The following is a 15277-nucleotide window of genomic DNA, read 5'->3' on the forward strand; positions in this document are numbered from 1 at the left end:
ATTAAATAAATAGATAGGTAGGTAGGTAGGTAGGTAGGTAGGTAGGTAGATAGATTAGGTAGGTGGGTGGGTAGATAGGATAGATAGATAGATAGATAGATAGATAGATAGATAGATAGATAGATGATAGATAGATAGATAGATAGATAGATAGATAGATAGATAGATAGATAGATAGATAGATAGATAGATGTAGGTAGGTAGGTAGATTAGATAGATAGGTAGGTAGGTAGGTAGGTAGGTAGATTAGATAGAAAGGTAGGTAGGTAGGTAGATATAGGTAGGTAGGTAGATTAGATAGATGATAGATAGATAGATAGATAGATAGATAGATAGATAGATAGATAGATAGATAGATAGATAGATAGATAGATAGATAGATAGATGTAGGTAGGTAGGTAGGTAGATTAGATAGATAGATGTAGGTAGGTAGGTAGATTAGATAGATAGATAGATAGATAGATAGATAGATAGATAGATAGATAGATAGATATAGACAGAGAGACAGAGACAGACAGAGAGACAGAGAACAGCATATTTTATATACATATATTCATACATACATACATATATATGCTAAACAGGTGTTTCTCAACCGTATCAACTTTAAAAGAGGTGGTCTTCAACTCCCAGAGTTCCTCAGCCACTATCAGCTGATCAAATCCTTCGATACATCTCTGACTCTCAAATGTATGTACTATGCAATTAATGCAGGTGCCTAGCACTTGATTAGCCCAGGACACAACCATTAGTTTTTCGAACACTTGCCTGTTCTTGAAAAATATCCACACTACCGCCAGAGTTTGCATTAATGGATGCAACCGCCAAAAGTGGCTGAAGACGGTGCCATCTGATGTGGGTGTGGGGTCCACAGGACTCAAGCGCTTCTATTCGATGATCAATGTATACCGCCATAGTCAGATGCCTATGAGACAAAGTATTTATTGTATAATCAGCTGAAGAGAGACAAATATGAGACCGAAAGGCAAATTATATGTTTAAACATAAATTGAACAAATACAAAATGGATTTTCTTTGCACGTGGAAGGAATTAATCCCACCCACTATTTAGCTCTTAATATATTTTTTTTCTTTCCCTATCCTCCCACCAGGAGCAGAAGGGAAAATGCACAGAGGGCAAATTCTTGCTGTCCACCATTTACACGCAGGTTAAGAGTGCTCCAATTTGCTCCAAGTGAAATGTGGGAGAAATGAAGGCTCTGGGCAAGCAAATTATACAAATCATGATCCATCGTGGGAGTGCTGTTCCTGTTCAAAGCTGTTCAGAATCCTCTTTGGTGAGTGGCCATATCAAATCAAATCAATTAAATTAAACGTTGGAGTTATTTGCATTTGAAAGGCGAGGAGATGGAGAAGTAGACATTTACATTGCCAGCTATATCATTTTAAAAAAACCCTAAATTCTCCTATCAGTCAACTCCCCAGTCTAGCCTATAGCCCCATGATTTCCTGATGGTGTCTTGTCCGAATACTAACTACCATAGATTTGATTTGTCTATGGAGATTCTCAGTCATCCAGGTCATGGTTGTCCCAAAGGTGCTTTTTCACGAGGCAACTGGACTTTCTTTTTTTTTCTTTGAAGACCTTTCGCTTCTCATCCAAGAAGCTCCTGGAGAGCTGAAGAAGCTTCTTTGGATGAGGAGCGAAACGTCTTCAAAGAAAAACAAGAAAGTCAGAGAGTTAAAGGAGGTTATAGATATGCTATTTTAATAGTTGATTAATGTTAGTTAGAGTATGATTATTTTATTGTTAACCCTGTGATTGGCACTGGGAAGGGAGGGGGGAGTGGAAGGATGGGTTGGGGGAAGGGGGGATTTATATTGTAAAATTTTATAAAATTTTCAATAAAAAAGAAAAACAAGAAAGTCCAGTTGCCTCTTGAAAAAGCGTCGTAGATCCGATTTGCATTTATTTCAAATTAATGGTGACGGGCAACTAAAAATCACACACGAGCACACCTAGCAATTTTATTTACTTATTTTATTACATGTTTTTATGCTTGCACACCTCTCTTATACAAAGGATAATACAAAGTAGGAAATACACCAACACAAACATTGCACAGGCTCTGCCCCACATCTGGATCTGCACCTTTAGCCAGTGGTTTTCTCAACCTTGGCCACTTGAAGACGGGTGGACTTCAACTCCCAGAATTCCCCAGCAAGCCTTGCAGGCTGAGGAATTCTGGGAGTTGAAGTCCGCTCCCACCCACCAGATGCCACGGTGAAGAACCTTTTGCTTTAAAACCTGGCGAAGGGCCCCAAGGAGGGTTGATGGGGATGGGGGGGAGGGAGGGGGAATTAAAACAAGATTAATTAATTAGCTCTCACTTGCTGATTTCCTCCCCCCACCGCCAAAATCGAGGATCTCCTGTATGGCAGTTAAGGCGATCGCGACTGCGTGACAATAACGCGGCTATGGGGGAGGGTCGCCCTGGCCTCCCCCTGGGATGTTTTCCCGACGTGGCAGCCCAGGGATCTCCTGGTGGCCTCCCACCCATGCTTCCACAATAGCCACGCTTTCCCTTCGGGAGGGGCCCAGGCTCTTTGGAGCGCCAGCTGGGCCGAAGGGCTTCCTTTTCGCCCCCTCCCCCCCGCTCGGAAGCAGCGAAGCGGATCCCCCAGCCAACCCCCCGACTTCGTCGCCTTACCTGCTCCCGGCCCGGCCCGGCCCCGATCGAGGCCTGCTGGGCCGATTCAAGGAGAGGCTTCGCGTTGCCCTTGGCAACGGCGAGCGCCCCGCCACGGAAATACCCGAAGGGGAAGCGAAGAGAGCCGAAGGGGAGGCTGGGCGGACCTTGCCGAGCGCTTCCGCGCATCGCTTGTTGGAAAGCGGTGGGAAGAGGCGCTCTTTGGTTTGCAACGCGATTTTTTTCTCTCTCTCTCTTCTCCCCATTTTGGACTTTCTGCCCGAACAAGTAATAAAACACACACACACACACACACAAACACACGCGCATCGCTTGTTGGAAAGCGGTGGGAAGAGGCGCTCTTTGGTTTGCAAAATAGGGTTGCCAGGTGTCCACTATTTGAGTGGACAGTCCACTTTTTTCACATTATGTTCACTACTTTTTTTCACAAAATAGTGGACATTTTTTTTATTCAAAAGCTTTATGATGAAATGGTACTTAATTTAAAGCTGTACAGTCTGCTTTTTTTACTACTTAACCTCCCCCCCCGCTTGTCCACTATTTTTTGGAAGCAGACCTGGCAACCCTATTGCAAAACTATTTTTTTTTCTCTCTCTCCCCCCCATTTTGGACTTTCTGCCCGAAAAAGTAATAAAACACAAACACACACACAAACACACGCGCATCGCTTGTTGGAAAGGAGTGGAAAGAGGCGCTCTTTGGTTTGCAAAGCTTTTTTTTTTTTCTCTTCTCCCCATTTTGGACTTTCTGCCCGAACAAGTAATAAAACACAAACACACACAGAGTGTTGCTGTAGGTTTTGTTCTCAAAAAGCCAAGGCGATTCATTCTTGGCTTGTTTGAGCAGAGGTCCCCAACCTTGGCCACTTTATGACTTATGGACTTCAACTCCCAGAATTCCTCAGCCAGCCATGCTGGCTGAAGAATTCTGGGAGTTGAAGTCCACAAATCATAAAGTGGCCAAGGTTGGCGAGCCCTGTGTTTGAGAACCAATCTCGATAGAGGGTTGTCTTTCTGTGCTGAAATGTCCCTCTCGGCTGGCGGTATTTTATTTACAAAGAAATGAATATTTACAAATATTTGTAAATACTTGTCCTATTTGTAAATATTGCAAATGTTTACAAATAAATAAACCCCCTCCTGAATTTATAGTTCCTCTTTCGAGGATAACGGAGAGCCTGGGGTCTCGTTGATGTCATTCGTTTTTTTAGAATTAACCGTAGCTTTCATGGAATGAAGTCTGCTTTAATTGCGAACAGATACGCATCGCGGGAAAAACAAAAAATAAGATCGCAACCTTTTAAATCGCTCCCCCTCTTTCGGCATTGGTCCCCTGCCTTGCCCGTCCAATAGAAACCAGCCAATTGACGCTCCCCAAAGTGACCTAGTCCCCTCCCCTTTCTGAATCCCCGCCTATCCCTTCCTCGGAGCCAGTCGCTCCTGCCTCCACCACTTCCGGCCCCGCTCGGCTGCCCTTCCAATCTTCTCTCTTTCCCCCCCCCACCTCCTTTTTCCTCATCCCGCCTCTCTTCGCGCGCTGGGCTGCGCCGTGTCATCTGTCGCGCGCGGCGCTCCGATTGGCCACTTTTGCCTCCGCGGCCTCGGGCTCCGCCTCCCCTCCTTCCGACGCTGACCAATGAAAACATTTGTTTGGGAGTGGGGGGGGAAAAAAACCCCTCTTTCTTCCCCCCTTCCTCCGCCCACCCTTTTGCTTCCGCCTGTCTCTTTCTTCCTTTCTTTCTCCCCGCCCCCTTGGAGGCGTGGCCTGCCGAGCTTCTCCGCTGGGCCTGCCGGGCTCGCGCGCCGGGCTCCCTCCGATCTCTCTGCGCGGCGCGCGTGGCGGCGGCGGCGGCAACGAGGAAGCGGAAGCAAGCGGGGAGCTCGCGAGCCGGGCGGCGGCTGGCGTTGCAAGGCGCCCCTTTGCCGAGGAGTTGCGGGGCGGAGAAGCCGCCAGGGCGCCCAACGGCCTGCGCGCTGCCGGGATCGCTTGCCCTGCCGCCGCAGCTACCGGAGGCTTCCCATGCATCAGGTAGGACCAGGCCCGGTGGCTCGGATACCCGGTAGGGGCGTCTCCCCGCCGGCCCAGCCCGGTCTGTAAAAGCCACGCTGGGCTGCAGCCCCGCCAAGGGCTTGCAATGCAAATCGGCCCCGGGGAATTGACTTGCGCGTGATCTCGCTTTGCAAGGGTGGGTGTCCCGCCGGCGGGGCGCAGAGAGGAGTTTTATGGGGAACCCCCCCCCCTCCCGAGGCTGGGTTTCCTAGGAGAGGAACGGTAGAGGCGAGGCAGCTTGCGCGGTGGTCGGCTTGCAGCGAGGAAGCGAAGGAGGGGCGTTCGGGTTAGGAAAGCAAAAAAAAAAAGGGGAAGGTGTCATCGGAGGGGTGGGAATAATCGAGCCGTGGCGGGAGTAAATATTGACCGACGTAGTAGTAATGTCGCTGAGCAGAGGTGTCGGTGCAATGGGGAAAAAATGAATGGGGAGGGATGGAAATCTGACAGTCATGCCAAAATGGGAGGGGGATGATCGGATAAAATTCAATTGTTTTTATTATTATGCAATTGGGCATGTTGAAACGGGCCAGTGGCCCCCCCAGTCTGCTGACAATACCACTTTCCCATCTGAGATGTCCTCTCTTTACTTGATCAAATTAAACAGAACATACTGATTATTTCAGAATATCTTTGATATCTTATGACCCTCTGCTTCTGTGTAACTGGGCAGCCAGTCCTGCTTAATCCTTGATTATCATGCTAGATAGTTTTCCTGCGGCCATTTTTGAAACTATTCAAGGCTGAACTGAGTCTATCCCCCCCCCAAACGAATAACATGTACACCAAGAATGTACATTTTAAGTGCACAAAAATGTACACTGAAAAGTTTTGCCTTCTAATGTTTTTTGGCGTTAAGTTCCAGTGAAGTTAAGGAGCTTCCATCTTGGTATCCAGTTTTGAAAATGGGCATAAAATAGAATGTTCTGTATTCAAGTTCTCTTAAGTGAACCTTATGAAAGGAATGTAGGTGCACTGTTTTCTTGAAAGATTATATTCTTTGGAGGTGCTGAATCTTTTGGCTAAAAGCAACTTTCTATGACTTGTTCTTGTTATGTTGGTGACTAGCCCTTCGCTGATGGATATTGAGTTGTAATTTCTAATCTTAAAATATCCTTATGTGTGTTTAGTGCTAAATAAGGACCACTTAATTCTCAATATACCCTGAAGAATGCTTAATTTTTCGGAGTATATTTCCAAACGCCTTGATATTTCTATGAACTGTGATAGATGTTAAAAGGTACTTTGCTTTGCCTCTTTTCCAGGGTTATTCTCTGCATGCATTTTTTGGTTTAAAAAAAAAAGAGGAGGGGTGGTTTATGTAGTTCATACCACTTTGCAGGCTTCCAGCCTATAGGGTTAGGGGTTTTGTGTGTGTGTGTGTGTGTTTGTGTTTAAAACCAATAACCCAGGGATGCAATTGTCAAAAAAAATATATGTTACTATCAAGTCTGGATTACCCCTTTGATGAAAACCTGGCAAGCGAATAGCCCCTGCTTTGTAAAGATGGCACAAGGAACCCTGGACTCTAAAGATTGGGCAGCCATTTAGGGAAGGGGGGGAGGGAGGGAAAGTGTTATATCCTGCAAATAAAAAATAAAAAAAATCTGAAGTCCTTTAACCCACCCTAAGTTGCCCAGCCCCCCCAACCCCAACCCCCAATCAATAAAGCTTCTCTCCAGCTTTCCAATACAACAAGTAACTCCACTAAAGGGGTGAGGTGGGAGGCAGACGCAGAGATCGGGCGGGCACCGGCCCTCCTAGGCGGGTGTACCTTCTGCACCCCCCAGACCCACCCCCAAACCTCCCACCCCACCCCACCCTCCACGCTTTTGTCCGCGCCTTCGCCTCCCTCCCTTGCAAAAAGGCGCGTGCCTTTTTTCTCCCCCCACCCCTTGCAAGTGCGCGTCCGGAAAGGGGNGGAATAATCGAGCCGTGGCGGGAGTAAATATTGACCGACGTAGTAGTAATGTCGCTGAGCAGAGGTGTCGGTGCAATGGGGAAAAAATGAATGGGGAGGGATGGAAATCTGACAGTCATGCCAAAATGGGAGGGGGATGATCGGATAAAATTCAATTGTTTTTATTATTATGCAATTGGGCATGTTGAAACGGGCCAGTAGCCCCCAGTCTGCTGACAATACCACTTTCCCATCTGAGGTGTCCTCCCTTTGCTTGATCAAATTAAACAGAACATACTGATTATTTCAGAATATCTTTGATATCTTATGACCCTCTGCTTCTGTGTAACTGGGCAGCCAGTCCTGCTTAATCCTTGATTATCATGCTAGATAGTTTTCCTGCGGCCATTTTTGAAACTATTCAAGGCTGAACTGAGTCTATCCCCCCCCCCAAACGAATAACATGTACACCAAGAATGTACATTTTAAGTGCACAAAAATGTACACTGAAAAGTTTTGCCTTCTAATGTTTTTTGGCGTTAAGTTCCAGTGAAGTTAAGGAGCTTCCATCTTGGTATCCAGTTTTGAAAATGGGCATAAAATAGAATGTTCTGTATTCAAGTTCTCTTAAGTGAACCTTATGAAAGGAATATAGGTGCACTGTTTTCTTGAAAGATTATATTCTTTGGAGGTGCGGAATCTTTTGGCTAAAAGCAACTTTCTATGACTTGTTCTTGTTATGTTGGTGACTAGCCCTTCGTTTATGGATATTGAGTTGTAATTTCTAATCTTAAGATATCCTAATTTGTGTTTGGTGGTAAATAAGGACCACTTAATTCTCAATATACCCTGAAGAATGCTTAATTTTTCAGAGTATATTTCCAAACGCCTTGATATTTCTATGAACTGTGATAGATGTTAAAAGGTACTTTGGTTTGCCTCTTTTCCAGGGTTATTCTCTGCATGCATTTTTTTGTAAAAAAAAAAAAGAGGAGGGGTGGTTTATGTAGTTCATACCACTTTGCAGGCTTCCAGCCTATAGGGTTAGGGGTTTTTTTTTGTGTCTGTGTGTGTGTTTAAAACCAATAACCCAGGGATGCAATTGTCAAAAAAAACGTCACTATAAAGTCTGGATTACCCCTTTGATGAAAACCTGGCAAGTGAATAGCCCCTGCTTTGTAAAGATGGCACAAGGAACCCTGGAATCTAAAGATTGGGCAGCCATTTAGGGAAGGGGGGGAGGGAGGGAAAGTGTTATATCCTGCAAAAAAAAATAAAAAAAAAATCCGAAGTCCTTTAACCCACCCTAAGTTGCCCAGCCCCCCTTTTAAGCCCCCCACCCCAAACCCCCCCCAATCAATAAAGCGTCTCTCCAGCTTTCCAATGCAACAACAAGTAAGTCCACTAAAGAGGTGAGGTGGGAGGCAGACGCAGAGATCGGGCGGGCACCGGCCCTCCTAGGCGGGTGTACCTTCTGCACCCCCCAGACCCACCCCCAAACCTCCCACCCCACCCTCCACGCTTTTGTCCGCGCCTTCGCCTCCCTCCCTTGCAAAAAGGCGCGTGCCTTTTTTCTCCCCCCACCCCCCTTGCAAGTGCGCGTCCGGAAAGGGGAGCTTGCTCTTTAGAAAGGTAGTGGTGGTGCAAAAAAAAAAAAAGAGAAGAGAAGAGTTGGAAATCTTTGCACTCCCCCAGTCCGGGAAAGAGAGAGAGAGAAGGAGGGGGAGACACACACACAGACACACTCACAAAAACACACTCACACACACCCAGAGGCACAGGCAGGCGCACACCCTCGCTCGCAAGGAGAGGAGGAGAAACTGCCGCCGCCGCCGCGGCTGCTGGGTTGCTGCAGCGAGGAACATGAATGCCCCCCCTTCGGGAGCTCGCCTCGCCTCGGCTCCATGGTGAGGAGAAGGAAGAGCCCCCCCGGCCCGGCAGACCCGCACCATGGGTAGGACGGGGCGGCGGGGGTCGCTCGGGGGGCCCCCCCACCCAGCCGCGCGCTCCGGCCCGGCCGCCTCTCCTTTCTCCTCCTCCTCCTCCTCTGCCTGCCTTGCCCAGCCACTTTCCCGACTTGGGCCGCTTCCCGGGCTCGGGGGGCTCCGCCGTAGGACCCGGGGCCGCCCAGGCGTGCGAAGCGGGGTCCCCTGGAGCCCGGCGGAGGGTCCCCCGGGGCCCTCCTCTGCCCCCACCCGCCCGAGGGCCGCGCGCTCGGGTCGGGACGAGAAGGGGGATCGAGTGGCAAACAACGGCGGCCATGTTGAGCGGAATGTCTGCGGCGAAACTTCTCCCCGCGGGGGGGAGAAAGGCGGGCGGGGGGCGGCCGGGCTGGGCCTGGGGAGACCCCGGCCATGGGGGGCCACCCCCGCGGGGCGGGGGGAAGCCCCGACCACCGGGCCCGGGGCTTGTTTTGGGCCACCAGCCTCATCCTCCTCCTCTTCTTCTTCCTCCTCCTCCTCTTCCTCTTCTTTTTCCTCCTGCCAGGATGACAGTCAAGCTGGGCGACCACAGCAGCGGCGGGGCCCCCGAGGAAAGCCTGAGGAAGCTGGGCAAGCGAGGAGCCGCCGCCGGCGAGGAAGAGGGGTGCCCCGAAGGAGCAGGAGGAGGATGTGGAGGAGAGGGGGCCAAGAAAGGCCCGGAGGAGGGGACCCCTCCGGGAGAGACGGCCAACGGGGGTCCCTCCTCGGGAGTCCCACCGGCGTCGCCCCCGGCTGCCACCGCCTCCTCCTCCTCGGGCCCACCGGCCGCGCCTGGCCACGACCAGCATCACTTCCTCAGGTCCAGCGTCCGGCCGCAGAGCAAGAGGCTGAGGAAGGACCCCCAGGCCTCCTGTGGGGCGGCCGTCAGCGGAACGGGCAGCAGCGGCGGTGGGGGCGGCGGCGCTGCCCCCACGGGAAAAGGAAAAGGTGGGTGACACAGGCAGACCACCCTCCTTCACGCCAGACCATCACCCCTCGCAGTGGTTAGTTAATCCAGAAAGAATCGGGGTGAAGCCACGCTTGGGAGTGGACCCCGAGTGTGTATTATGGGGGTACAGGTGATTCGAAGCATCATTCGTCAGGGCTGGTCTCATTTTCTTGCACCCCGAATTGATCTAGGGGCGGGGGCGTCAGATCCACCCAGAAGACTTGGATTCAAAATGGGAAACCGTTTAAATTGGGAAGGTTGCTTGACTACATACGCTATTCCTCCTGCTTGAATTTTTTTTAGCGGTTTTGTTTTTTTATCTTCCTTCAATACTCAAGGTTTAGGTTTTCCCCACTCTCTGGTCTGCATGGGTCAAGAATGTAATTTATTGATGACTGTTGATAATCAGTCTTGATCATCTTAGAAGCAGCCTCCTTTAAAAGCCTCAATCTGATCTTTTTGATTGCTGCAGGATGGTTGAGTTTTAGCAGCTGGCGTTCCTGGGCACGGTCTGGTTCTTAGTCAACAAATAAGTTGCGATGTTTTCTTGTCCATATTATTTTTGATGCTTTTTGAGTCGTGAAAATAAGGCCGTTTGAATGGATCTGACGTCTCCAGACTAGGAATCTCTTGATCCGTTCTGCATTGACTTTAACTGATGGATTGTATAAATTTCTGAACTAGAATCAACTGAGTTAGCGGTTTTTTGGGTAATCACCGATATTAGCATTTGATTAAAGTGCAATTGTAACACGTTTCTATGGATTTAATGATTCTGGCTTTGTTTTATTAACCAGTTGCATTTATGGAAATGGAGATCCTTAAGACTTTCTTAAAAAATATTTTTCCTGATGAACTAGTATATTGGATGGGAGAAATAAATAACTATATAGATGTCATTAGAGATGGTTTGTTTAAGACAGCCTTTCCCAACTTTGAACTTTTTTTTATAAATCAAAATTACAGAATCTTTAATATTTCTTGGCAAGATGGCAGAAAATGTTGACGCCACATTAGATTTGACATCAATCTTTTTTGAAGAACAGGTAGTGGGGTATTTTCAACATAATGCTGTGACTTGTGGAGTTTTGTCCTCAAAACTGGATTGGGTGAATCCATCCAGTTGTCAGTTATTTAGTGAAGGACAAATATATCATACTTTAACATATACATTAAACCTATCAAAGCCCTGTATAACTTCAGCATTGTTTCAGCAAAGAAATACTTTGTTGGTTTACCTTTTTTTACCCCTTGCATTACTATAAACATTTGTGCCCACACTCACATGGTGTAAACATGTATTTAGTGAAAGTGAAATAAACATCACAAAGTACGCTTTGCATTAGCAGTTTATAGGAAGTGTTACTTCCTTATACTGATCTGTCTTTTTGGAATGCAATATTTTATTTAGATGTACATTTTGATAACCTGAGATTGACATATAGTTATTAATTTCAAAAGAAGCATTTGTCATATTCAGCATCCTAGATTGATCTAGTTCTTATAGTTAGAGAAAGATGTTTCTGACTACATGGACGTGGACTTCAATTCCCAGAATTCCTCAGCCAGCATGCCTCTTTACAGAGAATTGTGGGAACGGAATCCTAAGTGAAAAACACAGGTATAGACTAATGCAGATATTTTTTCCAGAGTGCTGGATGGAAAATTTCCATTTGCTACATAATCCTAATAACCAGAGCCTAAATTTTGAGTTTTCTGCAAGCAGAGTCTGTACTGCACAATTAAATTCAATAAATTTCTGCAGAACTCATCTTGGAATGAACGGAAATTTTACCATACTGTGGAGTCCTCGGTACTCTCTGAACTTGGTTATTTTCTTGCAGACATTTCATTACCCAACTAGGTAACATCATCAGTGTTAGGACCGTCTTCTACCATATCACGGCTGCGTGTTAACGCAGCCTTTCTTTCAGTGGGCTTAAGAGCATGACTAGAAATGTATGAAGTTGGAGCCTGTTTCTCATCCTTCAGATAAATGTAGTAAAAGGGGGGGGGGAGTCTTACTTTTCTCAACAGAACAACATGCTTCAGCAGTTGCAAGAACAGCCATGAAAGTGCTAATATTTCCACATGCCTTTGATGTGTGAATCTGTTAACGAAGTACACTGCTTTAATCATGAAGTTCAGTTGTAGACAAACTGAGACAATGACCAGTATTTAACAATGAAACACATCTGGTAAAATGTAGGAGGTATGGGAAAATAGATAAGTGGAGGCATGGCCTTTTGATCTCATTCAGGCCTTCTGATCTCATTCAGGCCTTCAGAACAATGTAGTATCCTTGTGAAGAAGTTGAACTATAATTTGAGAGACGTAATGACTGTCCCTGTTTGACCTTGGAGAGATCAGCAGGGACTTTGAGCCAGTCAAACCCTGTCAATCTTCTTCACAGGTGTGCTGTGGAATAAAAGTAAAATCCCACATACACCACTTTCCCCTGCCAGAAAAATGGAAGGAAATGAATGCAATAAATATGCCATTTCCATTAGTTCTGTAACTTGTAGACAGGTGAATATTGGATCAGAAATCTTTCAAGTGAAGCTAATAATAGTAAGTTTACCCTGGACCTGGGTGGGTGAGATAATGGAACAGATCATTTCCAATATCCTACTTCTCTCTAAAATTTCAGTGGTAATCTTTTCTTGCATGCTGGTTAACTGGAATAATCCTGGTTTAAGCGCTTTGTTATTGTAAAGGATATGTTCCCTCTGCTTATTTTTGAGGGGTAAAAGAGGGGAATTACTTCCCAAAATACATAGGAGATCCTACTCTTACCGTACCTGTTACTCCTTGACATTAACGAGAAGGGTTCTGGAGGCCAAGTAGGAATGGAAGTGCTACTTGGCAATTCAGCGTGATTCATACAGGATAAGTGGCAGAAATGTTCATTTCTTGCCCCAATATTTCTAGTGGTATTTGAGCCAAGGTCTACTAACATAGACTAGAGTTCCTAGATACATTTTTAATTTTTCTGGTATATCTTTTTAAGGATATTCCTGTATCTGCAAAGTCTGTTTCAAGGCTTTACAGCAGGAGTGTCAACTGCTGGCCCGCGGGCCGGATGCGTCATGCCGAAACCGCGCCCACCCCATTGCCGTCAATGGGAAAAAAGTCGCAACACGTCACATGTTGTTGCGAGTTTGACACCCCTGCTTTACAGTAATAGCTTTCAGTTGTTTAAATTGCTTGGTGATGGTAGAGTTGCTAAAAGACTTGTTATTCCTTTTTATAGACATATGAACTCCCAATTTACTAAGGTTTTATATATGGCATGGTTATCCTCATTATTACCTTGGCATTGCTCCATTTCTAGGCGATTGTGCCAGCACAGCATTCATACTTACAGTTAACTGAACCATGACTTGCTTAACCCAGCATCCGGAATTTTCGCATCCTATCCAGGTAGAACTCGACCACATTGGCTAGATCCATGTATCATTGTTTAATACAGGACAGGAAGCCTGAGGCAGGATATCTACATATTTGTAAGGCACTTTGGGAAAAAGATGGGCTAATTTGAGGCTCATTGTGTTTGGGCCACAGGAAGGGTCTGTCTTATCTCAATAGACAGGTAGTTGATTCTGGATTGAGCGTTGTCCGTCCAATTTTAGGTATGTTTATTCAGAAATTAAATCTTGTTTGGGTTCACCCATCATACTAAGCCACATTGTGGTTTGCTTGACTTGGGTTTAGTTTTTTGCGTGAACATGTCTGGTTTATTCCATAAACCAGTGTTTCTCAACCTTGACAATTTTAAGGCATGTGGACTTCAACTCCCAGAATTCCACAGCCAGTGCTGGCTGTGGAATTCTGGGAGTTGAAGTCCACATGCCTTAAAATTGTCAAGGTTGAGAAACACTGCCATAAACTCTTGTTTGTTCAACGTGTGTGAACTCTGTCATTAAATGGAAGAACCCAATATTCATGCAAGTGTATAGTACAGTATATAGGGAGGTACATTTTATGGTATATACAGTTTGATACACCTCATGGTACACATCAATTTTTTTTTTATTAGAGAAGGGGTCCCCAACCCCTGGTCCGTAGACTGGGTTGCGGCATGCCAGCAACCGGTCCGCACAAACAAGCAAAGTCCCATCCATGACATGCAAGCAGCACACAAAACCACACTCCCTCCGGTCTGCGGAAAAACCTCTCTCCACAGAACCGGTCCCTGGTGCCCAAAAGGTTGGGGACCTCTGTATTAGAGTATAAAGTTTCTTAAGTAAAAAAATAGATCTACGCAGTCAGATGCTTTCAAATGTCAGTGTTTGCTGATATCTTCAACTGTTTCGGTCCTACAGTTGACATTTTTACCATTTTTAAAAGAAAGTGCTCCGAGGGTTTGTACTTTTAATTGGAAAGTAATATGAATTTGGCACACGATGAGGTGTAGTAGAAAAAAGAAAACAACCTTTGTCAAGCTTTTTCCTTCTTCCAGATGTTGGCCCTTTGTTAGCTGTCAACACTCATGGTCTTGAACAGGTTTCTCCCCCCCCCCCAACTGAAGCTGTGTTAGTCCATTGCAGTAAAAACACCAGAATATCTTGTGGCACTTTTTAAAGAGAAACAGATTGATAGGGCATAAGCTTTGGGGGATGTAGACTTTAAGTGCTTCAAGTGTCTGAATATCATGCATGTTGTAGAAAGGCTTTGGTGTGGCTTTGGTGTTGGAATCCTGGCTTGTTTTGGTGGGCTTGGAATATCCATCTTGTGTTTAGCTATTAGAGGAAGTTTTTGTTCTTTAGGGAGTCCTCCTTTTAAAAACCATGGAAATGTCTTCTGGGGATGTTCAAGAGAGTGTCAGGGGATAAATTAACAACATGCTTGTTAAAACTAGTATTTCATTTTAAATTGTTGCCGGTTATTCCTATCCTGACGCTTTCAGCTTTTCCTTCGACTCTGCTGAACAATGTCTAAACATTGGGCTAGGAAAACCTTACAAGTACTTTGCAGTCAGGGCAAAGAAATGCCTTATTATAGGATTGATTCAGCATGTCTAAGAGAGAGAAAAAACTGTGTAATATTTGATACTTACCATCCCTAAGAGAAACTCCTCTGATATAAAACTTTATTATTTAACTCCTTAAAAATATTAACCTCGTTAATTGCTTCAAATGAGTGCACTGTGTGTATTCTGAATGCAGACTATTAGGCAGCTGTTTTAAGAGTGAAGCCAGCCAATTGCGAACAGTCTTTTCCAAATTTTGAATATTTGGGAGAATTCATGATTGCTGTAGTTGTTTGGTTACTATAGAATCTATAGATGATCTTTTTCTTCAGTTGCAAGAGATTCTAATCCTTTAGGCATAAACTATTTCTCTCTTTTGAAGCTGTTCTTGTGCCTAGAATATTTTGCATGGGTTGGCCATTGTTATTCTCACGTTCATACTAGCTTACAGGCCTGCCAAGATGGCTATTACAAATAAATACCCTTGACTTGATATTTCCATTATTCACTTGAGTTAATGCCTTCCTGGGCACGGCTGAGATTGTACCGCATTTTTTTATAACCCACTTGTCAGATCTCCGTATCTGTATGCCATTCATTAGGCACAGTTCATAATTTGTCAAAAAGTGCTAAATGAACACAAGATACTCAGGCAAAATTGTACATTTGAACACGGAGTCTGTGTATTTTACACGTTACAAAAGGCATTCATGATAAAAAGCGTTACGAAAGGCATTCATGATAAAAAGCGTAGAAAGTAAATCAGCTTGTCAAAAA

General features: G+C 45.6%; 2 protein-coding genes across 2 annotated transcripts in view; one reads left to right on the plus strand and one right to left on the minus strand.

Moving 5' to 3' along the window:
* Positions 1–915, minus strand: part of IFT140 (intraflagellar transport 140) — a 65588-nt gene extending 64673 nt beyond the window's left edge. Inside the window, exon 1 of the mRNA XM_015821291.1 lies at positions 769–915. Coding sequence (XP_015676777.1) covers positions 769–915 — 147 coding nt within the window. The remainder of the gene's footprint in view (positions 1–768) is intronic.
* Positions 916–9105: 8190 nt separating this feature from the next.
* The window catches only part of CRAMP1 (cramped chromatin regulator homolog 1), a 32175-nt gene continuing 26003 nt past the window's right edge, over positions 9106–15277 (plus strand). Inside the window, exon 1 of the mRNA XM_015821292.2 lies at positions 9106–9527. Within this exon, the coding sequence (XP_015676778.1) occupies positions 9107–9527 (421 nt within the window). The 5' untranslated portion in view covers position 9106. The remainder of the gene's footprint in view (positions 9528–15277) is intronic.

The sequence above is a fragment of the Protobothrops mucrosquamatus genome, unplaced genomic scaffold, assembly GCF_001527695.2.
Source record: "Protobothrops mucrosquamatus isolate PMUCROS unplaced genomic scaffold, P.Mucros_1.0 scaffold1298, whole genome shotgun sequence".
Classification (NCBI taxonomy): domain Eukaryota; kingdom Metazoa; phylum Chordata; class Lepidosauria; order Squamata; family Viperidae; genus Protobothrops; species Protobothrops mucrosquamatus.